This window comes from Vombatus ursinus, unplaced genomic scaffold, assembly GCF_900497805.2.
Source record: "Vombatus ursinus unplaced genomic scaffold, bare-nosed wombat genome assembly UNPS02014801.1, whole genome shotgun sequence".
In the NCBI taxonomy this organism is placed as follows: domain Eukaryota; kingdom Metazoa; phylum Chordata; class Mammalia; order Diprotodontia; family Vombatidae; genus Vombatus; species Vombatus ursinus.
Window position 1 is genome coordinate 15914870 of NW_020954579.1, and position 19244 is coordinate 15934113.

Sequence of the window (19244 nt, forward strand, 5' to 3'; positions counted from 1 at the left end):
GGCAGTGGCGGCCAGGGAAGGTAGAGGTGGGGAGTCACTGCGGGGGAGGAGCAGACAGGACCCCATATCAACCACGAGAGCTCCCCTCTCTCCAGTACCCCCTCCCCCACAACGCTACTTCTGAAGTGGGACCACTTTCTGCAGCCGTCGAAGGGGCAAGATGCTGGAACTGAGGACCACAAAAGTCCACGCTCCTCTCTCTTCCCTCCTATTTAGAAGGTTGCCTCGAAGGGAGGGGAGCAGGAGCTGTGGCCCATGGGATTCCCTGGGAGTCCCCACCAGCAAGTGCTGAGGGCTCTTGAGTCAGGGAGCCTCCTCTGTCCTCTCTGCTCTCCTCAGACCCAAGCCCGCCCGATGCTACCTGCCAGCGAAATACCCACCTGGCTGGGGCCAGGGCTGAGCTGGGACGCGGGGGTCAACTGACGGCTCTTCTCTCCCACGCCAGGCTGGATGGGCGTTTTATACCCGGGCTGGCATGGGTATTTACAACCACTGGCGGGAGGGCAACCCAGCTCCATAAACTTCTCTGCCCCGCTCACATGATACATTTTATTTCGGATCTGATTTTGGGGAAGAGCACCTGGGAGAGAGATAAGGTTAGATTTATAATCATCTGGTGACAGGCCCTTCCTGACCTCGCCTCCTCTCCCTTAACCCTTCCCTCCTTCCTTTCACTGCTTCTGAGCTCGGGAGCGGCCCTGCCCGGCGTTGCTTTTTGGGGAGGGTACCTTGTCCTCTGTCTTCTCTTCCTCCTCGCCCCCCAAAATCCCTGGTCCTTCACCTCCCGAGCGCATTCTTAGGTTCTTGGTAGTCAACTCTACCCACCTCCACGCTACTCAGAAGCTCCCATTCCACAGCTATGTCCTTCTGTCCTTCATTTCCCGACCACATCCCCTTGATACCCTGGTCTCAGGCACGCGAAGCTTGGATAGCACCCTTTCCCATCTCCACCCGACAGGACAGTTATGTTTTCTTTTCCCGAACGTTTCGTGACAGCTCGATCTTCCTCCCCACCTCTCTCTTTTTCTCTACTCTCCCAGCCTTTCCAGACCCTAGGAAGCAAAGTCCGGAACGCCTGTTCCTTCTTGCCACCTACGACTTTCCCATCTCTGCCTTATCTTTATCCGAGCCCCACTCCCTAACGTCTGGCTTCCTTCTTATGCCATGGGATTGTAACCGGTTTCGGCTCCTAAGGCGGGGGCCTTTATCGGCTCTGCAGCGCTCCCCGGAGGAAGACTGCAGTAGTTCTAGTTGGCTAGCCCATCACTAAGCCTGCAAGTCGGGTACCCAGGAAGCGAGCTCCATCCGGTGCTTACTTGGGCATATGTTGGCAAGTACCCTGATTTTACCCGGTGCCCTACCTTTATTCCTGTCCTGGTCCTCTTTGTTTCCTGTGTGGCACAAAGAGAATGGGCTGCCTCCGGAGGCAGCTGAACTCTCCATCCATCCTTTGTTAAGGATGTTGGAAAGGAAATTTCTTCTTTGATACAATTAGGTCTACCCTAGATGATGCCTGAGGATCCTTCCAACTCCGAGATTCTATGATTCTAAGTTCTGGTTTCTCTAAGCCATTTCCAAATGTGCCTAGAGGCAGCTGGATGGATCGGTGAATAGAGTACTGAGCCTGGAGTCAGGAAGAACTGAATTCATATTCAGCCTCAGACATTGCTTAGCTGTGTGATCCTGTGCAAGTCACTTAACCTGTGTCTGTCTCATTTTTCTCAACTGTAAAATGGGGATAATGATAGTACTCCGAGTGAGGTGAGGATATGTGCTTGACTCCCTTCCTTAGACAGACTTTCAATGGAAAGAACACTGATTCTGGAGTCAGATGACCTCTGTTTGAATATTACCTCTCAAGTTTCTTAGCTGTGTGACCTTGATCACTTAACTTCCCTAGGAAACAGTTTCTTCATTTATAAAATTAAGGAATTGGTCTAGATTCCAGCTCTTGTTCTATTAATCGGGAAGGCTGGGATGGAAGTCCACAGCATTTTAAAGCAGCCCAACTACTCACTGAATCGTCAGAAAAGAAATTCTTCGCGGAGGATAGGGAAGAGAGACTTGGTACCGGTGAATTTTATCTTTCCACAAATACAGGGGTCCTTTTTTGTGTTATGGACTCCTTTGACAGGCAGTATGGTGAAGTCAAGGATGAATCCCTCCTCAGAAGAATGTTTTTAAATGCATAAAATAAAATGAATCGGATTACAAGGAAATCATATATATTGAAATAATGATGTAAGTTTTTCCTATCTCAGTTTTCGGACCCCCGGAAATTTCTACACGGCTCCCTTGCGGGGCCACGGACCACTGCGCTGATACCATGCAAATGACGTACCAAATTGTCTGTAAATGAATAAACCATTATCGCGTTGAAGGGTAAAGGCAGAAAATCTCGATATCAGGAACTTTTCGAAACGAGAAAGCGGAGGGACAAGGTATTTTTTGCCCATTTCCCAGTCACTTACTGTCCCCCCCGAGGCTTTGAGCCTTCACTGTCACTCATGATTCCAGACTTAGGTGAATACACTAAGATCTATGATTTCACTAGTATCGTGAACTCCAGGCGTGGGAACTCGTCCATCAAGGCTGGTAGCGACACAGCTATAGCAGTGAATGCTCCTAAGGAGTTAGTAGCCTGAGGCGCATTTTGGGGTTCTGGGACTTCCCCAGGATTACCTAGCTAGTAAATCAGAGGCATAAGTCAGGGATTTGCAGTTTAGGTCTTCTTGATGGAATAGTCACTCTAGCCACTGCACAATGACATATCCCAGAATAAATAACCAAGCCCCAGGAGAAGGGTATATCTGAGCATTTAAAGGATGTGCAATGATATTAAAAAAAAAAAAAGGACTATTAAGAATACCCTTAGTTGCTCTCTGCTCCTGTAGTGTGTGGTGCGCCCTGGATGCCCTCTTTACTTGTATCTGGGGATACGGTGAGGTAAACCCTGTCTGGATGAGATGGGAGCAGGACAGACTGATAGATGGCACTTAGGACCCAGGGGGAGCTCGGGTCTCAGTGCAGCAGGCGAGCGGAGATCTTCTCAGTCCCCCGCTTCTCCCTCCCCTGTCCCCCCTCCCCCGCCTTTGGGGTGAGAGCATCTCAGATGTCCGGGTAACCACGGCTCTAGGCAGCCTCTGTCTGTAGTAGCTGGGCCGGCGGGCCCCGTGCCCCCCGCCCCCCTTCCCAAACCCAATGCCTCTGCTCTAATAACGCGGCCGGTTCCCCCTGAAGTCACCTCCCTTCCCCCTCCCCTACCCATCTAACTTTGGCACCATGAACGACCAGTACCACCGGGCGGCCCGGGATGGCTACTTGGACCTTCTCAAAGAAGCCACCCGGAAGGAACTTAATGCTCCAGATGAAGATGGCATGACCCCCACCCTCTGGGCCGCCTACCACGGTAACCTGGAGTCGCTGCGTCTCATCGTTAGCCGAGGGTGAGGTTCCCATTCCCCACCGCCCTTCCTCCCTGGCTCTTTCTCCCTTGGCGGATCTCGGTGTTTCTTTTCCCTGGAAAACTTTAGGGATGAGGGAGGCCTGACCCCAGCCCTCTTTTCCCATAGCCTTTCCTTGTCCTTTCTTAGAATACCCTTCTCCTAAGATCTGGTTTTTACCCTGTGCCCTGGCTTCCTCCTCCCCCAAAGCCCAGCTCTTGGTATGGGGTGCGTGTGTGTAATAACCTGTGACACTTGTAGGGAGCAGGGTGTGTGTGTGTGTGTGTGTGTGTGTAGGTGAATAGCAAGTCCCAAAAGAAGAAGCACTGGGGTTGGGGTTCCAGTTCCTGAGGTCAAGGTAATGACCAGAGAGTTTAGGAGAAAGGGAGCTGCAGAAATAGGAGGAGGAGGGAATCAGGGATCCCCTTCCAAAAATTATCTCAGAGGAAGAGAGGTCTTCCAGAGAAGGGTCAAACATGATAGGGTGTTGGAGGGGAGGGTGTCCTTGTCCCCTCTCTACCATAGGTAGAAGAGCTGGGGCTACCCAGCCTGGCTTTACCACCTTTGCCTGGCCCCTGGCCTCACTCTCCCTGTCTCCCTGCTCATTCTTTGGTATTTATGGATATTGTATTGTGCAGCCTGAAAATGCCACAGCTGCCTTGCTCCACTGCCCTTTAATTGGGTTTCCTCTCCTTCAGCTCTCATGAGAAAGGGTGAAATATGACTGCCCCAGCTTTTCTTCCTCTCCACTGCTTTTCTTCATTAGCCTTGGCTTGCCCCTACACTGCCCTCCTCTAAGCAGCTTGTCTTGTGTGTTTTGAAACCATGTGTGCAACTGTGTACAGGGCACACTTCTCCACTATTTCCCCTTGGAAGCCCAGTCTTTTGTGGGGATGGTGTGAGCATGGAACCCAGTGGTCAAGACCTTAATAAAGAGATAAAATCTGCCTGGGAGAAAGCGGTAGTGGTTGAGGGATAAAGGACTGACTGTAGAGGGAAGAGAACAAGCATTTATTAAAAGCCTACTCTGTGCCAGGTGCTTTACAAATATTAATTTCATTTGATCCTCACAACAGTCATGGGAGGAATGTGTTATTATGATCCCTATTTTCCAGTTGAGAAAACTGAGACAGCTAGAGGTTAATTGATTGGTCCCAGGTCACTCAGCTAGGAAATATCTGAAGCTAGATTTGAATTCAGGTCTGCCTGACTCCAGGCCCAGGCTCAATTCAATTCAATTCAACTCAATAAACATTCAGTAAGCACTAAGTGGTGCAGTAGGTAGAGTGCCTGGCCTAGAGTCAGGAAGACTCATTTTCCTGAGTTCAAATCTGGCCTCAGATACTTATTTGCTGTGTGACCCTGGGAGTACAATTTAAGCCTGTTTGCCTCAGTTTCCTCATTTGTACAATGAGCTGGAGAAGGAAATGGTAAACTAGTGTTTTTGCCAAGAAGACCCCAAAGAGGATCCCAAAGAGTTGGACATGACAGAACAGCAGAAACAAAGCACCTACTATCTGCCAGGAACTGCTAAGCACTGGGAATACAAAAAGAAGCAAAAGACAGACCTTGTCCTCAAGGAGCTTACAATCTAATGATTGTGCCCTATCCACTAAACCACTTAGTTGCCTCCAAAGGGGAATGGAACAAACATTTATTAAGAACCTACTATATACCAGGCACTGGGCTAAGCACTTTACAGATATCACATTTGATCTTCACTATGGCTGTGGGAGGTAGGTACTATTATGATACCTATTTTACAGATAAGGAAATTGAGGCAGAGTTTAAGTGACTCTTACAGCTAGTAAATGTCTGAGGCAGAATTTGAACTCAGGTCTTCCTGATTCCAGGCCTAGAGTTCTATCAACTGTTCCACCTAACTGCAGGAACTCTTAACCCTGAGTCTGTGAACTTAAAAAAAGTTGAATATGTTAAATATTTTTTTTCCTGAACATGCTTTTATTCATTAAAAATTTGGTGTTCCTTTCATTAGACTTGGAGATAGCATAGACAGTGTCAATTATGGGTTCTAAGGCTTTGTTTTTAGATTCTTTTGTAATCATTGGGAGACAAATTACTTATTTCTGAACTGTGTGTCACTTATTGCTACACAAAGCTGGACCAAACACTAAACCACCTTAGTAATTGTAAATTGACAGAAATTTTCACCCAAACTGATGAAGCCAGATGGGCTTAGAACTGTTTTCCAATGTTGAGGAATGACACTCAATAAATACCTGCATTCCCAAAGACAGCTTGAAATACCAATAAGCTGACCATCGAAATAGGAGAAAGCGCACAACACAAGGGAGAAGATTGCTAGGTTGGCCTCCACTTCTTTTCTGGGTGAGTTGTTTTTGTTAACTTTTTTTTTCCTTTTTGATGAGGCAATTGGGGTTAAGTGACTTGCCCAGGGTCACACAGCTAGTAACTGTCAAGTGTCTAAGACCGGATTTGAACTCAGGTCCTCCTGACTCCAGGTCCGGTGCTCTATCTACGGTGCCACCTAGGTGCCCCTGGTTTGTTTTTTTTTTAAGCAACAGCTGTTAAGCCATCTTCCACCCCATTAGCTGTCTCCCTGAATCACTGCACAACCATTAGGGTCCTGGTAGCAAGGGCTACATAGGGCTCTTAAGAGATGTAGGATCCCAAGGAGACTGAAAAGGAATATATAGATTCATGAAATATAATCCAAACTCCCCAGGAAACTGAGATCCTTATAAGGTAAAGGGATTTACTCAAGATCACTCAAATGGCAAAGCTGGATCTAGACCTAGTTCTTCAGTCCAGTGGTCCATTATATCACACCCTGCATATGTGTAATAAAAATAATAATAACTAACCACTATATGTATATGTATACAATTCAATATGACATAATATAGTGCCTTAAAGTTTACAAAGCTTAAATATATTATTTCAGTAGATCCCTATAGTAACCCAATGTGATAGGAATTATAGGTATTCCTATTTTGCAGATGAGGAAACTGAAGCATAAAAGGTTGAATGACTTGTCCAGAGACAAGTTTGAACCAAAGATCTCTTGGCTCCACTTTGCAGGTGGGGTCCACATTTGGCATCCCTTCGTCTTACCTGAGCTCTGCTTTCTCTGTTCCCTTTACCTTAATCTCTCAATCCCCCCCCCCCTCTAGGCACAGTGGGGTAACTGCCTTACAGTAGGCTATACACATCCCCAGGAGGCCAAATCACTAGACAGAGTGTAGGTCCAGGGTCTCTGACTCCTGCAGGTTTTCTTTCTTCTCTCCCTCCCTCCCCATATAGGAAAAAAAGATGAGGTTATTTCACAAGCTGCAGGCATCACCTCATTTGCCTTCAGGGGGATTTTGCTGTGGCTCTGGGAAGGGGTCATAGGGAGAATCGGAGGATTCCTGTGGCCTGAAAGGGTTGTGTTGCTAGCTCCCACTTTAGAGGAGGGCTCTTGGGTTTTGAGGTTTTTTTTTTTTAACTTGACAGTGGTCTCCTGTAAAGGCAGTGGGGCCTCTCTATTTACCTGCCATGAAGCTGGACTTGGGATCCAATTAGGAAGAGAATTAGGGGGTGGAGGAATGGAGAAGCTGAGGAGACAAGGGAGCAATTCTTCAGCCTGAACTGGGACCTCATTAGTAGCAGAATGGGGGGTGGGGGTGGAGTAGGGTGGGGAGGATAAGACTGAGTGTTTTGAATCAGTCACAGAGTGGGAAATTATGGAAGGAGACAGTGTTTGATTACCCCAGACAGACAGGGCCTGCCTCAAACAGTGACTTTGATGGTTTTGAGGGGTTTTGTCAGTAAGGAAGGTAACAGATTTCCAAAGTATTCTATTCCAGGACTTGGGTTTATAAGAAGTATTTGGGGAGATCGAAAGAATATGTCTCCCACCCAGGAGTATGGAAGGACACCCCTAACTAAGCCTCCTGAAACAGGCCTTGAAGGGGTAGATTGAGGAGCTCAATTCCCAGTCTATACTCTCCTCCTCCCTCCCTCACCCAGCCTGGCTGCCCCCACAGTCCCCTTCAGACCAAGGCCAAGGCCGGACACCTGCCTCTCACACATGGGCTTGCCAGGCCTGGCCCTGGTCCCTGCAAACAAAATGCACTTAAATTCATTTGCTAGAGTGCACTCACACACACACACCCATAGACACACCATGCACACACACATACACACACACACACCACTTGGCAAACTGCTCACATAGTCTTCCACATGCACATATGCACCCATCTGCTGCAGGCATTCACACACTCTAACACCCCAGGCCCACCACCTCTCTGGGCCAGCTCCTCGCTGGGCAGCATGAATAATTCACTCCTCTCTCTCAACGCATCAAATATTAATCCTCTGAGATTCCCAGCCCCTGTGTGTGTGTCATGGGCAAGGTGGGACTGGGCTGGGCCTTCCCCAGAGCCCCACCTACCAGTGACTGAGATGGTGATGGTGGCCTGCATACTCAGAGATTTTTAAAAATATGTTTTATCAGTAGCAAACTATCTGATAGCTCTCTGGCTGATTCTGTCTGTTTAGGTCAGTGTTTCTGGCTTTCTATCATCTTAACTCTATGCAGGTTTATTTTATAGCAGGGATTCTTACCCTAGGATCTATTAAGTTATTGTTATTCTTTTTTAGTAAGTTAGGTAGCATAGAGTGCTAGTCTTGGAATCAAGAATACCTGAATTCAAATCTTATCTCAGGTACTTGCTAGCTGTGTGACTCTGGGTAGGTCACTTAAACTCTGTCTGTCTCAGTTTTCTTCTCTATAAAATGAGAATATTAATAGCATCCAGTTTCCAGGGTTGTTGTGAGGCGCAAATGAGATACTATTCACAACGTGCTTTGAAAACTTTAAAGCACTATATAATGCTAGCTATTATTATTTAGATTTTTTTATAATTTATTTTAATATAATTGGTTTCTTCTGTAATCCTATTTATCATATTTTATACACTTGGAAATATTTTTCTGATAAGGGGGGTTCATGTCATTAAAAAGTTTAAGAACCCCTGCTTTAGAATAAAAGTCTTAGGTTTAGACCAACTCATGGGACCTCTGTGTTTTGGGATAGAGAGGACATCTTTTCAGCCAGGAGACATCTCCTGGCATCTCGGCCCCCTTCTGTCATGGTCCATTGTGGGACCACCAGGAGACAAGCAATACCTGATGATCATCCAGGCTGAGGCCCCACACTCCAATGCTTCCTCTCTAGGGGCAACACCACTAATCTCTAAGTTGTTCCAAAGAGTAGTACCGTCTGCCCTCCTGTTCCCCTTCTCCAACTCCTCCACAGTCAACCACTTCTCATATCTCGTTCCAGAGGTGATCCAGACAAATGTGACATCTGGGGTAACACCCCTCTGCACCTGGCAGGCTCTAACGGGCATCTCCACTGCTTGTCATTCCTGGTGTCCTTTGGGGCCAATATCTGGTGCCTAGACAATGACTACCACACGCCCTTGGACATGGCCGCCATGAAAGGGCACATGGAGTGTGTGCGCTACCTGGACTCCATCGCGGCCAAGCAGAGCAGCCTGAACCCCAAACTTGTGGGCAAGCTGAAAGAGAAAGCTTTCCGTGAAGCCGAGAGGCGCATCAAGGACTGCGCCAAACTGCAGCGCAAACACCATGCGCGCATGGAGCGGCTTTACCAGAGAGAGCTGGCTGAGCGGACAGACACGCTGAGCTTCTCCAGCCTCTCTTCCAGCACCCTGAGCCGGCGTCTCCAGAACTTGTCTCTGGCCAGCCACCTCCCCTACTCCCAGGCCACCCTCCACGGCACCGGCCGAGGTAAGACAAAAATCCAGAGGAAGCTGGAGCGTCGTAAGCATGGCGAAGGAACTTTCAAGATATCAGAAGACGGGAGAAAAAGCATCCGCTCTCTGTCTGGGCTGCAGCTGGGCAGTGACGTGATGTTTGTCCGGCAGGGGACCTATGCCAACCCTAAGGAGTGGGGCCGTTCCCCACTCCGGGATATGTTCCTCTCAGATGAGGACAGCGTCTCTCGTGCCACCTTGGAGCCTGGCCTAGGGGCTGAGTCTGCCCACTCAGAAGTCAGCACAGACTCAGGCCATGACTCTCTTTTTACTCGCCCTGGCCTGGGTACCATGGTGTTCCGAAGGAACTATGTAAGCAGTGGGCTTCAGGGGCTGGGGCGGGAAGGAGAGATAGATGGGGCAGGCACGTTGCGTGCCCGGATGCAGCACTCACCAAGCCTAGATGATGATAGCATCGGCAGTGCCAATAGTTTGCAGGAGCGCCTTGATGAATTGCCTTGGGATGGGTTTGACCTGGGACTGGATGAGGCCCTGGAGCCTGAGACCAGCCCGCTAGAGACTTTCCTTGCCTCCCTGCACATGGATGACTTTGTGGCCCTCTTGAGGCAGGAGAAGATTGATCTGGATGCCCTGATGCTCTGCTCTGAACTAGACCTCCATAGCATCAGCATCCCCCTAGGTCCCAGAAAGAAGATCTTGGGGGCGGTCAAACGACGTCGCCAGGTGCTGGAGCGGCCCCCTGCCCTGCAGGACACAGAGTTGTAAGTCCAAGAAGCAGGAAGTGAAATAGTGAAACAACTCAGGAAGTGCTTAGGCTCATAGGACTTTGAGCTGGAAGGGCCCATAGAGATCAGCTGGTCCAACCCTCTCATTTTACAATGAGGAAACAGTTCCAGAGAAGGGGAAGTGACTTGGCCACACACCTAGGGATTTGCCCTTGCAAAGGGAGCCTGTCCTTTTTGGGGGGGGGGAGGGGAGTTGGCACAGGGAGCAGCAAGAACCAGTAAATAAATTTTATATACCTGGGAGAGACCTGTGACTTGGTCTTTCTGTGTTTGGGGAAGACTGAGTTGAATTCTCAGTACCAGGTACTTGATTCCCAACTCTCAGGGATCAGGGATATTTTGATCTTCTTTAAGTTGCCCAAATGAGAACTCATAAGGAATCCTTACACATATGTAGCAAAGGAAAGGAGGGTTGGATTGGAGCACTTCTTGTGGAACTGAGAATGCACTTAGACCATTTCCAGTAAGAGGTGTACTCTGGCCCTTTGCTATAAGTCCAAGAGGGGCTGTGCTAAAGATGTCTGGCAACTAAGCCAGGAGAAGCAGCTCCTTCTGTGGGAGCAAGAAGAGATGGTTTCCAGTCCCTTTTTCAAGGTAGTCTCTTTGTTGAGACACGGAAAACACCAGCTCTTTCTTCAGCTCGTAATGAGGGACCAAAGCACGTGTCTTGGGAAGTGACTGGAATGGTGAATGCCCAGTTTTCATAAGAAGTGTTCTAATCTATTCTCTACTTGCTACACATAGCTTTAATGTCTCAGGTGCCAGAGTGGGTCCCTCCACAACTCCACTTAGCCGCATCTACGACATCACCTGGTGGTGATTCCTTAATGGGAACATACCAATCCCTGGCAGTCTGGTGTCTTTAGGTGCTATCCTGGGAGCCTCATAGGTATCTAACAATACTTGTGGGAGGTGACCAGATTATGAGATTGGGTAGGTGGGGCATTTAAATTCTGTTTCCTCCAGCTCTTTCCAGGGAACTCTCCAGGAAAAAGAGACTGCCAAATTATTGGGGATGGGGTGGAGGTGTGGGACTAGGAATGGGGTAGTCACCACAACGCTCTTTGATATTAATTGATGTTAATATTCATGAAGGACTTCACTGAGGCAAGCATTGACTATTCTCCCCTCTCTCCACAGATAACAGAGGGGTTTTTGCCCCAAACCAATGAATTGCAAATTGCCACAGATCCCGGTGAGACCACCAGAGGCCTCACCAGCCACAGTCCAAAGGCCCTTGTTCCCTTCCTGTCCTGCAGTTCCAGGAGCCTGGGTCCTGCTGGGATGATGGACTGCTTGTTCTTTCAAGATTGTTCTAGGTCTGGGAATAGAGAGTGTTCCCTTTTCTCCTCCTCTAGCTCACCTTATTCTCTCCCATCTTGCTGTAACCCTGGTGGGGAGGGGGAAAGGGATGCAGGTCTCACCATCCTGTGTATTTGGGTTTCTGTGATCTAGAGGACCTGAGTACTTGGAAAGGTGAGCACAGCTCTTCTTTCTTGGGACACGGGCAAAACCAGATCTCCCTTAGACTTCTAGTGAGGGGTCAGAGCACAATGGAAGTAACCCAAATAGTGAATGTCCTGATCCAAACCACTCCTTACACCCCCTCACTATGAATAGTTTTAAAGCTGTGGCCATGTTAAATAGAAGGATGCCTGTCCCCACTCTGAACCTGACAGAAGACCCTTCAAAGGGCATTTCTATGCATTAAACCCCAGCTCACAGAGTCAGGGGAAGCCATATCTCCGGGGTTCTGAAGTGCTGTAAGCTCAGCAGAAGGAAAGGGTGCCCCTCGATGCTGGCCACTTGTCCCCTCTTAGAAGAGGATCCTCAGACTGAGTCTCTCCCTCTAGAGAACCTGTATCCAGAGGGGCGAGAGCCATTCATGAGACAGACTCCTCAGCCAAAATACATTTCTACCTTGCAATGCTGACCGCTGAGAGCATGTACAGTTCCCCCTTCCCTCTCACAGTCTTCAGCCCCTCATCCATCTTGCTTTGCCACCGCTGGGGAAATAAGGAGTGCCAGACTAGAAGCAAAGAATATTGGTTTCTCTTTCCAGCTCAGCCACGTGCTTCAGGCCCCTTCCCTTTCCCCTCCCCCCTCATGCTTCCATCTCCCCCTTAACTATACAGGCAGGAGAATAACAGCCCTTGTCATCCTGCAGAGAAACTTCGAGAGCCAAGGTGACACCAGGTGGTAGAGGAATGGGCTTCCGCACTATGAATCTAGAGGCTGGGCACGAGCTCCTCCCTGAAGTAGAGACGGGCACAAGCCACCAGCCTCAGAGACATCTCCCCCACCCTCCCACATCCCTCAGAGGCATAAAGAGACAGATCCTGAGCGCAGCTCCTGACTTAGTGCCCAGTACAGGCATGCACTAACAGAGACAGCTCTCAATTATCCACTCCAGTGTGGGCAGGGGAGGGACCAACAGCATAGGGAATCTGAAACAGTTGACAAACTCCAAAGCTTTGGTGAGAGTTTTTTTTCTATTTTGGGGGGCACTATCCTCCTTTGGAAAGAAAGGGTGAGCAGTATTGTAATTGTTGCCCTGTTTGGCTCAGTGTTAATAGCACATTTAACTTGCTGATCCTGAGCAATGAAGTGGAGATGAAGTGGGTAGCTGGGAGTGTCCTTGCTGGCAGCAGGATTAGGAATTCCCCATGGCTAATCCACAAAATGAGAGCTGATTAACTTTTTACTGAAGATGCTGATGGTTGTCAGAGACATAGTAAGATTCGCAGGACATAGACATGGGATACACATCGTCATGTACATGCTCGAACAGCCCTCCCATCTGCCTTCTTTGATCCTCTGCCCTTCAGCTGAGGAGCCCTTTTTTCTTCTATCACCGTAGCTCCTAGTTCCTTCAGCCCCTGAGCTGGTTATGACTGGGGTTTTCCCCCAGGAAGAGGCCCATGGGTAGGGGAGCTTCACCACCCTACAGGGATGAGGGCCTTCTAAGGTGGAGTGTCTATTCCCCAATCGCCTTCAGGGTCCCTTATATGCCATCCCAAGCCTGATCCCAACCGGTCTTTTGGCTCTGTTTCCCAGGCCTGGGGCAACCCTTAAGTGCCGATATCGCTCCCACTTAGCTCCAGGCTATCTCCTATCCCCCTATACCATTCCTGGACCCCACCCCTCCCTTTCCTTACCCTGCCCACTTACTGCACATACTCCTTCCCCAATTCTGTATAAGTTGGGTAAGGGAGAGGGCCCGGGGTTCTTTCTGCTGTACTATTGTTACCCATTCTGATTATAATTCTTTTGTATAGAATTCCCTGCCATGGTGTGATTTTTGATTGGCTGGATCTTTGGGTATTGGGTAGGGTGGGCAGAGTGGCGAGAATTACTGGGTCTGCAGTAAGGAGTAGTATCCTTGGGGGGGAGGGGGTTGAGCAAAGATTTAGTGTGACCAGGAACTGAAGCTCCTGTGTTTGGGCAGAATCTTTCCCCTTTGCCTCCACATCTGTGTAGATCTTTCATTCCTTCCTCCTACTTCATCCTAGGTCCTGACACTTAGGAACAAGACTAGGAGAGTTATTGAGGTGGGGGGAGCAGGAATGGTTGGAAGAAGGGATGGGACTGAGTAGGTGGGTGGTCCGGGCTCAACCCATTCCTAGAGCTGAGACCCCTTCTCCAAAGCCTAAGGGACAGGTGGCAGCCCTTCTGAGGTAGGTTGTTCTCAGCTCCCGTGTCTTCAGAAGTGCCCTCTGAGATGGGCCAGTCTCTTCTTTAGAAGTAAGACCACCTGGACTGTAGGGTGGGGTGAAGAATATTGGTTCTGGAGTCAGAGGTCCTGCATTCAAATTTTACCTCTGATGATCTTGGGCAAATCACAACCTCTCTGGGCCTCAGTTCTCTCATCTGTAAATGAGGGGTTGGACAAGTTGGCTTATGAGACCCCTTCCAGCTCTAAATCCATAATTCTTTGGCCTCTGGAATCCCTGTCCTTTTTTATTTTTTTTTTTGGCTAGGCAATGGTGTTAAGCGACTTGCCCAGGATTACACAGCTAGTAAGTGTCAATTGTATGAGGTCGGATTTGAACTCAGGTCCTCCTGACTCCAGAGCTGGTGCTCTATCCACTGTGCCACCTAGCTGCCCTGATCCCTGTCCTCTTAATCTGACCACTTCCCTTCTTCAGGCCTCAGCTTCCTCCTCTATTAAGGTGCCCTCCAGTTATAAAGTACTGTTGTTCTGTGGCAATCTAGTCCAATCGACCCCACTGCTACTGAGGATTCTGTTATAGTACTCAATTTCCCAAACTGTCCTGATGCCACAGCCACACTTCCCGGGAGCACAACATGACCTTTATAAGCTGTCCCTGAGTTAAGGGTACAAAACTACGCTGCCAGGCTAACAGGCTCCCAGGGGTCAGTTATGGTCCAAGAAAGGGATCTGAGAATTATTGTAGCCTCTTCCCTAAAGATGTTGGCCAATTGAGAGGCAGCATAGAGTAATGGTTAGGGAGTCACAGTATTTCGGTTTGAATACCAGTTCTGTTCCTTATCACCTATGTGACCTGGACAAGTCATTCAACCTCTGCGGGGCTCAGTGTTCTCATCTATAAGAAGACGTGATTGAACTCAATGATTCCCAAGGTTCTTTTCAATTTTCAAGCGATGATTGGATGTGCTGTTGAGGCTGCTTAGATTAGAGGTATCAACAGGATGAGCTCAGAGTTCAGTGAATCTTACCACCCTTCAAACAAAGGGGAAAACATTTCTCTGCCCCTATTGTGAGCCATAGTGTGCCTGCCCTGACAGGTGGAGGCATAATTCTAAAGCAAAACCTCAATAAATACCCAATGGAGATGGAGGAAGTCTGGAGTGGTTGCAATCAGAAAAAACAAAGGCTTGGGAAAAGCTTCCTATGGTATGATAACAATGGTGATAATAATAACACTGTTGACCAACTGTCACTTGTGTGTGCTTTATAAAATGCTTTCACATTTATTATCTCCTTGGGTCCTCACAATAACTCTATAAAGATTGGTAGAGTGGTTATCATTAATACCATTTTACAAATGAAAAAAACTCAGATCCTGGTTAGGTGACTTGCCCAGGGTCACATAGACTAGCTCATGTCAGAGCCAGAACTACACGTTATGTTTTCTGATTGTGCTAACCTGCTTCAAAATAATTAGGGCTCCAGTCTGGAAAGATGAATGCAGAGGGAGGTAGGAATATAATTCAAGTTTTTAAAAGCAGGAAGGGCATGGATAGACTGAGCATCAACATGTGGAGTAGTAGAAAAAGCATTGGACCTGAAATCAGGGGAGATTTGGATTCCAGTCCTGCCTTTAACACTTTCTAGTTGCGTCACTCAATATCTCTCAGCCTCAGTTTTTTAAATTTGCAAAATAAGGCTAATAAAACCTATGTAAACTATTTCACAGAACCATTATGAGAATCAAATAATTCATGTAAAGGGCTTTGTAAACCTTAAAGTATTCTATAAATATCTATCTACCTATCAACATCATAATCATCTCATCTTCTAAATCCCTTTCTGCCACCAGGCACATGTTAAAATTTGAAGGAAGGTATTTAAAGACAAATTAGATGAAATATTCTTTTTTTTTTTTTTACATCTGATAGTACATTTTTGGAATTATTCTCAAAGGAGGAATAAGATGAAAATATAAATAGGGTATAGATGAGGTTTAGGGGCACAGTAGGTAGAGTGCTGGGCCTCGAGCCAGGAAGACCTGAGATCAAATCCAGTCTCAGATACTATCTCAAGTCATGTGATCCTCAGCAAGGCACTTCATCTCCGTTTGCCTTAGTTCTCTTGTCTGTAAAATGGGGATAACAATGGCACCTAATTGTGGCAATCTTATCCAACTCATTCCACCACCACTGAGGATCCTGCTGTAATACTCAATTTCCCTAACTGGCCTGATGCCAGTCCCCAGGAGCACAACATGACTTCTGTCCTCTAGAAGTCATCTCTGAGTTAAGGGTACAAAACTATGATGCCACGCTAATGGGATCCCAGGGATGAGTTATGGCCCAGGAAAGGGATCTGAGAATCATTGTAGCCTCTTTCTTAAAGGTGCCAGCCAATTGAGAGGCAACGTAGAACAATGGGACCTTAGTAGAAGAGAAAACTGAGGCTGGGATTGTTGTAAGGATAAGATGAGATAATATTTGTAGAGCACTTTGCAAAACTTTCTTTTCCCCCACTTTGCAAAACTTAAAGCATTCTATAAATGCTATCTAGACATGGGTTATTTACTGCGTATTAATTTTGGAATATTTGAGCTGGAAGAAATTTTAGATGTCATCTAGTTAAATATCCCTTTGTGTGAAAACTAAGAGATGCAGAGATTTGGTTGACAGATGACAGATGTGTTTAGTGGTGGGGCTGAGACTAGGGTCTGGGTATCCAGGCTATTAACTCAGTGCTCTTTCTACTACCCCACACTGCTGTCCACATAGACATTACATTTCAGAATGGCATCCTGACAGTGCCTGGCACATAGTAGGTGGTTAATAAATTCATATACTTCTTCCTTTCCTTCCCCATCATGACAGGTAACCACATCTTCCACAACATGAGCTGTGGTTTAGTCCTAGACTGGCCGTTAATTCACTGGACAAATAGCTACTACTTCTTGAGCTTTTCTCATCTATATAATGAGGGGCTTAGTCTATGGAGGATCACTAAGGTCTCTTTCACCTCAACATTGTATGGATCTATGTAGCTGTATGCTGCTGTTAAGGGCTCTACAAGCCTGACCCATGTTGTATTTCTTAGATCTTAGTATTTTAGAGCTAGAAGGGAACTTAAGCAATCATGAAATTGGAGCCTACATTTATTTAGCACTTTAACAAAGTGTTTTCCTTATGACAACTTTTTGAAGTAGGTAGTACTAGTCTTATTATCTTCATTTTTCACTCAAGGAAGCTGAGGCTTATGTAAAATGACTCGTCCAAGGATACACAGCTAGAAGCCAGGACCATAATTCAGATTTCTTGACTTCTAGTTCATTGTTCTGTGCATCACATCAGTGGCACCCCTTTGTACTTGCATTTTCCACTACCATGCTAGCTTTGTCTCTAGCCCTGACCTTTGCCCAAAGGCAGATGGGGTGAAATCCTATGGACGATTCCTGCTCGCTATGTCCTCTTGGAAGAACAGATTACATCTTCCTACCTCTCCTCCTCTCACATTTGTGTTTAACCTATCCTCACACTGCCTTCTCGGGAAGCGTTCACTGCAATTACTAGAATCTGACCAGTAGGGGGAAGTGGAGAATCACAGGTGGCGTCATATATCCAATTAAACATCTGGAAGTGAAGAATGATGGTACCATGTGTAAGAGTGGTGAGTTATTCTAGGATGGAGTAATTTCAGATTGGGGGAGCCATTCAAGATTGCGGAACCCTCCAGGATTGTTGCTGGGACACCTGAGAGATTAAGGATCTTCTCTAAGAAGGGATGGGTGACATTTCAGTTGGAAACCTCACTAGGTCCTGTATAGACCTAAAAACAGTAGCAGAACTCCCTCAAGGAACTATAGGATATGTGCAAAGGAGCTCCTAATTCAGATGAGCTAGAAGTCCTAATGCAAGGAGGTAAAATTGACCTCAAAGGTATTACTGAGACTTGGTGGGATGAAACCTATGACTATAATAAATATTTAGAAAGTGAGTGAGTGAATGAATGGCTCTGGATGAGTATGCCTTTTTCCAAAGAAATAGACAAGATAAAAGGGGGTAGATGGAGTGGGGAAGCATTGTATATTAAGACTATATATACTCGTGGGGAAATCATGAAATGGAATGGAATGGAATGGACTTGGTGGAAATGAAGAGCAATGAAAGGCAGAACACAGAGGAACTCCCACTGCACAATGATGCTTCCATCATGAATCCTTCATATATCAATATTTCCAAGAGAGGGGCACAACAGAAATTATGGAGTTTAGGGCATAGCTTACAAGGGCAATAATGTAGAAATAGGAAAGAATAGGGAACCCAAACCTAATATTTCAGAAACTTTATCATCATAAGGGAAACAGAAAAAAATAAAGAAGGAAAAAGCAAGAGCAAAATAGCCCAGGAATCAGAAAATAGAAATCAGAAATAGTCCAGAAAGGAAGAGAAATACTGTGGAAGACAAAGGGCAGAGAAGTTACTTAAAATAAGAAGTTGTAGGGAGGAAAAATTTTAAGCTACTATGTTTAACTGGGCAGAGCAGGGTCAAAAAAAAGGTGGAAAATAAATAAAAAGGAAAAGAAAAAGTCAAGTGAGGCAATTTTTCCATAGATAAATAATATAGACCAGAGGAGAGAGTAAAGGAGAAGCACTGAACACTTGGAGCTAAGAAAAAGATATAAGGCTCTTTTTGAAGAGGAGGAAACAACATTCTGTGTAAGAGGCACTTGCCTGACATCCATGGCATGGTGCTATAGAATAGATTGTCAGGTACTTTCATGTGAAAGGTCACCAAGCAAGGGTCAGAAGAAGAAGGGATGAGTAAAGGGTGGTTATAACTTGCTTCTGGGGAGTAGTGAGTCAGCAGTTTGTTTACCTGATAATAACAACAGAGAGATCTTCTATCTTTCTGGGATATATGTAAAAGATAATCTCTAAAGATTTGTCCAATGGGATGACTATTACCCATTTCCAGTAGCTTTATGTAGGCACAGATACCAAGAGAAATCTAGAAAGCATTGCTAAAGTTTAACAAGTAAACTGGAGACCTTAGGCACAGAGGTGGGATTTTCATTACAATTGCAATAAATTGAAGGCAAGGGCTTCAGAAAAAAAAAAGATTTAGACAATGAAGAACTGGTTAAGAAGATGGTGACTGAGAGTGAGATATATGCTGGACCACAGTTTAAAATATAGAAACAACAGGCTTTTAGGGACAAGTGATGGAATGGACCTAAAAATGGCTATGAAGAGTATATTTGCTAGGAGTCTTGATAATTTAATCAAAAGCAGGGATTATTTTGAGCTGGGGAAGGAAGAGGAGAAAATTGCCTACTTTTTATCCACCAAGCTAGTTGACATAGAGTAGCTATAATGTAGGATGAAGGCTAGCAGTGAAGTGCCTTATACTTCCAAAGACATCAAAGACAGAGTGAGAGGTCCCATATATTTAAAGATATATTTATAGAAGCACTTTTTGTAGTAACAAAGAACTGGAAGGAAAGTGATGTCAATTAGTCATGGAATGACTGAACAAATTGTGGTATGTTAATATAGTGAAATATGTAACAGTTTTT

At 46.4% G+C, this 19244-nt stretch overlaps 1 protein-coding gene across 1 annotated transcript; it reads left to right on the forward strand.

Annotated features, from left to right (window-relative positions):
• The first annotated feature begins 3282 nt into the window (after positions 1-3282).
• USH1G (USH1 protein network component sans) lies at positions 3283-9979 on the forward strand. The gene is made up of 2 exons (XM_027872600.1): positions 3283-3446; positions 8758-9979. The coding sequence occupies exons 1-2, from the start codon at positions 3283-3285 to the stop codon at positions 9977-9979; spliced, it is 1386 nt and encodes a 461-aa protein (XP_027728401.1).
• The last annotated feature ends 9265 nt before the right edge of the window (positions 9980-19244 follow it).